Consider the following 4663-nt stretch of genomic DNA (forward strand, 5'->3'; position numbering starts at 1 on the left):
TTAAGAAGTCAGTCCTATTTTGACCGAGACCGCGAACGGTTGACAAAAATATTTAAGAAAAATCAAAAGTGTCTTGTAATTTTTGCGTTTAATAAATAAAGGTTTAACACCAAGTTGTGAAATTAAAAAATAAAATTTCCATTTTTTTAATTCACCGAACTACAAACAATTTAACTTGCACAAGGTACTGCAAGTTCAACTCAATCAACTGGATGGAACAGAAGCACCCTGCCCACGGCTATGGTCAACATTCAAAACGCAAACGGGGATTTGGTAGCATGCCGACTCCTTTTGGACACAGGCTTAGAACTGTTATATGTATCTGAACGCTGTCTACACGCCCTTGGTTTGGCTCGTACGCCATCCCGCATATTGGTCACTGGAATTTCATCGATTAAAGCAGACACAACAAGGGGATGCAGCACCCTACGCATCCAATCCCGTATATCAGAGGATCAACTGGTAGTCCAGGCTCACGTGCTTGGAAAGATCACCTCATCATTGGAAAGGCAGAGAATCGACGCGTCTGCACTACAAGTCTTTAACGATCTACAACTAGCAGATTCACAATTCAGTACAAGTGGCCCAGTCGATATTCTTTTGGGCAGCGAGCATGTTTGGAGTGCTATTACTGGGAGAAAGATATTTGACAACAAAGGAAAGCTAATCGCTATTTCATCAATCTTTGGATGGGTGATTACATCACTGTTTGCACCACGGGCGAGCAACACTATGGCCCTCACAACAACAGTCGACATTGATGCCACTCTCAGACGATTCTGGGAGCTGGAACGCATTCATCGCAAGGCAGAAGTTCAACCTGAGGACAAAGAGGTCGAGGAGCACTTTCTCAACACCCACGCTCGGGACGATAATGGCAAAAACATTGTGGAGCTTCCCTTTACATCCTCAGATCCTGAATTTGCAGATACCCTTCAAGGAGCCTTACAGCGGTTCAAATCGGTTGAACGCCGTTTATCACAAAATCATCAGCTACGTAAGGATTACGTAAACTTCATGAGGGAATATCAGAGTCTAGGACACATGCGAGAAATCTCACCGGGCGAAATTCCCAACGAAAGGAGTTTCTATCTACCTCATCATCCTGTATTGGGTCGAAAACTCAGAGTAGTCTTCGACGGCTCAAACCGGGACGCCAAAGGCAAGGCGTTAAACGACACACTCTCGATAGGACCCAGTATTCAGCGAGGCCTGTTTGCTGTGTGGCTGCGGTTCCGTATGCACAAATACGTACTTTCAGCGGACATAGTCAAAATGTTCCGTCAAATCTGGGTGAGCGAAAAGCATAGAAACTTTCAGAGAATCGTATGGCGAGAGGATCCATCAGATCCCATCAAGCACTTCCAACTTTGTACGGTGACGTATGGAACATCATGCGCACCATTCCTAGCAGTTCGAGTACTGGAACAACTGGCTGCTGACCACCAGAAGGAGTTTCCAACTGCAGCAAAAATCTTGATGGAAGACTTCTATGTGGAAGACGTTCTCACTGGATCCAATAGTGAGGATGAGCTGCAACGCAATCGGGACGAACTCGTCCAACTGATGTCCTGTGCTAAGCTAGAGCTCGGGAAATGGGTATCGAATACCAAATACATTGTATCGGAGGATAACACGGATTCCTCACACTCATCAATAAAGGTTCTAGGGCTGCATTGGCACCCTAAGAAGGACACATTGTCGTACAATGTGAATCTAGCTAAAAATCCAAGCTGCACCAAGAGGCAAGTGTTGTCAGATGTGTCACGCATATTCGACCCTCTCGGTCTATTAGCACCAACCGTAGTTTAATTCAAAATACTATTTCAAAAACTGTGGCTGTTGAATTTGAATTGCGACGACGAACTTCCGAAAAAGTTAACCGACAAGTGGCTGAAATGGCGAGCAGATTTAGAAAACCTACCACAGCTCCAGATACCACGCTTGGTCGAGAGCGACACCGACAAGATGGAATTGCACGGATTTTCAGACGCATCCACGAAAGCATACTCAGCCGTAGCCGCATGGTTACAGCGTACATGCGTACAGCCGCATGGTTATGGACGATGGAACCATTTCGGTAGCCATACTTGCAGCAAGGACAAGGGTGGCACCTTTAAACCAACAATCTCTGCCACGCCTGGAATTGTGCGGTGCACTTCTTCTAAGCCAACTTTTGCAATCCATCATGGGTGGATTAAAACACAAGGATTTGACTATCTATGGGTGGAGCGACTCCACAATAGTCCTATCATGGCTAGCGTACTCACCAGCCCAACTAAAGACGTTTGTTGGGAACCGCACCGCCGAGATCTTGGAAACCATACCTAAGCATGCATGGCATCCGAGCTCATTGACTTCCAATTGTGGTGGAAGGGTCCGTCATGGCTGAGGGACCAGGATCAATTTTTGGTAAAGTTGAACAATTCACACAACTGTTCTTCACTTTCAGAAAAACGCATACAAAGTGAGATCAAAGCTAACTGCCTTGCTGCGCAGGTAATTGTCACAACGGACAATCCTTTGGATAAGTTTCTAAATCGCAACTCATCTTGGCTGAAGCTTATACACACGCTCGGTTATGTTTTGCGATTCATTCATCGCATGAAACACCCGTCTTCAAAACGAACATCAACTGCTCTCACCTTTGACGAGATCAAGTCGGCCAGAATTCTATGGCTGCAACACGCTCATGCTGGTTTTCAACCGGACTTCCAGTTACTACTCGCTAACAAGCCTCTAGGAAACCAATCAAAATTGGTAAATTTCTCACCGTTCATCGACAAGGACAATCTGCTCAGAGTGGGAGGACGAATCCAACACTCACAGTTGTCGGCAGAGGCAAAACATCCCATTTTGCTTCCAAAGGCTCATCGGATCACCCTCCTAATAATAGAACATGAGCACCGAGTCAACCTGCATCCTGGAGTCTCGTCCGGCAACGATATTGGATTTTCGGCGCACGGAACCTGATACGCAAAATCACACACAACTGTTTGGCGTGCTTTCGACAGAGAAGACATACAATGCATCAACGTATGGCAGATCTACCCAGCGTACGTATAACGCAAGCACTGCCATTCGTAAACACTGGATGCGACTATGCAGGGCCAATTCTTCTGAAGGACGCTAAGGTGCGCAAGCCGCGTATCAGCAAGGGATACATATGCCTATTTGTATGTATGGTTACATCGGCGATCCATCTAGAACTCGCCACCGACTTATCCACGGAAACATTTCTGGTGGCATTGAGACGATTTTTCTCAATACGAGGCAAATGTACACGCATGTACAGCGACAACGGAACAAATTTCATCGGAGCCAGGCGATCCGTGAATGAAATGCAGCAGCTACTGAACTCAACACAATACAAGGATCACGTAGCGAACTCACTAGCAGACGAAGGTATCCAATGGACCTTCATCCCACCTCGTGCTCCACATTGGGGAGGAAAGTGGGAATCAGCAGTTCGATGTGTTAAACTGCATCTTCGACGAGTCATTGGCAGCAGCACACTAACACATGAGCAAATGCGCACCTTGCTGGCGCAGATTAGTGCGGTGGTCAACTCACGACCCTTATGCTACACGTCGGATACAGATAGCAACTATCTGTCACCAGCCCATTTCCTGATCGGGCGACCATTTACGACGATCCCGGAGGCGGATCTTGGCCACATTCCTGTGGGCCGTTTGGGATACTGGCAGAGTATCCAATCGATGTACCAAGGCTTCTGGAAACAATGGCACCAGGAGTACCTAACTAGTCTTCAGCAGCGACCAAAGTGGACCAACGAAACCCCCAACATCAAGATCGGCAGCGTTGTGCTCGTCAAGGAGTCCAACATCATAGCACCTGGCGAGGGTGATCGAAACCTAACCAGGAAAGGATAACGTCGTGCGAGCAGTAAGGCTCAAGATGGCAACAGGTGAATTGACCCGGCCAATAACGAAAATTGGGAAATTACCTCATTCAGAAACAGTGTTTCAGGGTGGGCCAGGATGTTTGGAAACTATCGCTTAGTAATTAAGTTTTGCCATCTTTATATTTTTGACTTAAGATAAAAACAATGTGTACACACTAGAAATAAGCAGCACCTATGGCAACATTGCAACTTTTCTTAAAGTACCAATAAGACAGCGAAACACGCAAGAACAATAAAACATACAGTCCACTACAAAAAAAGGCTCTACGCATTTAGGATCAAACTTTAAATTTGAGAGACTAGTTCGCGTAGAAAAAGACAGACAGACAGCCGGACCGACGGACAGACGGACATGCTCATATCAACTCAGGAGGTGATCCTGATCATGAATTTAAGCGTGTTAGTAAATGCTGGCTATCTACATCCCCCTTAATAAGGTTATGCAGAAAGACTACACCGAGCATTGTCCTACGATTTGTTAAGCTAGGTAAGTTTATAAGTTCTTTTCAGATTTAATTTGTTTTTTTTTATACCCTTGCAGAGGGTATTATAATTTTGGTCAAAAGTGTGCAACGCAGTGAAGGAGACATCTCCGACCCTATAAAGTATATTTATTCTTGATCAGGATCACCTCCTGAGTTGATATGAGCATGTCCGTCTGTCCGTCTGTCCGTCTGTCCGTCGTTCTGTTTCTACGCAAACTAGTCTCTCAGTTTTAAAGCTATCGCCTTGAAACTT

General features: G+C 45.7%; 2 protein-coding genes across 2 annotated transcripts; both read left to right on the top strand.

Annotated features, from left to right (window-relative positions):
- The first annotated feature begins 240 nt into the window (after positions 1-240).
- Positions 241-1812, top strand: LOC122322002 (uncharacterized). The gene has a single exon (XM_043213176.1). It carries the CDS (start codon positions 241-243, stop codon positions 1810-1812), a length of 1572 nt encoding a protein of 523 aa, XP_043069111.1.
- Positions 1813-3026: 1214 nt separating this feature from the next.
- On the top strand, positions 3027-3893 carry LOC122322001 (uncharacterized). The gene has a single exon (XM_043213175.1). The coding sequence runs from the start codon at positions 3027-3029 to the stop codon at positions 3891-3893; it is 867 nt and encodes a 288-aa protein (XP_043069110.1).
- Positions 3894-4663: the final 770 nt, after the last annotated feature.

This window comes from Drosophila bipectinata, chromosome XR (genome assembly GCF_030179905.1).
Source record: "Drosophila bipectinata strain 14024-0381.07 chromosome XR, DbipHiC1v2, whole genome shotgun sequence".
NCBI classification, from domain to species: domain Eukaryota; kingdom Metazoa; phylum Arthropoda; class Insecta; order Diptera; family Drosophilidae; genus Drosophila; species Drosophila bipectinata.

Coding starts and splice junctions, on each gene's coding strand:
- LOC122322001 (XM_043213175.1), top strand. CDS start 3,027: ATGCATCAACGTATGGCAGATCTACCCAGCGTACGTATAACGCAAGCA.
- LOC122322002 (XM_043213176.1), top strand. CDS start 241: ATGGTCAACATTCAAAACGCAAACGGGGATTTGGTAGCATGCCGACTC.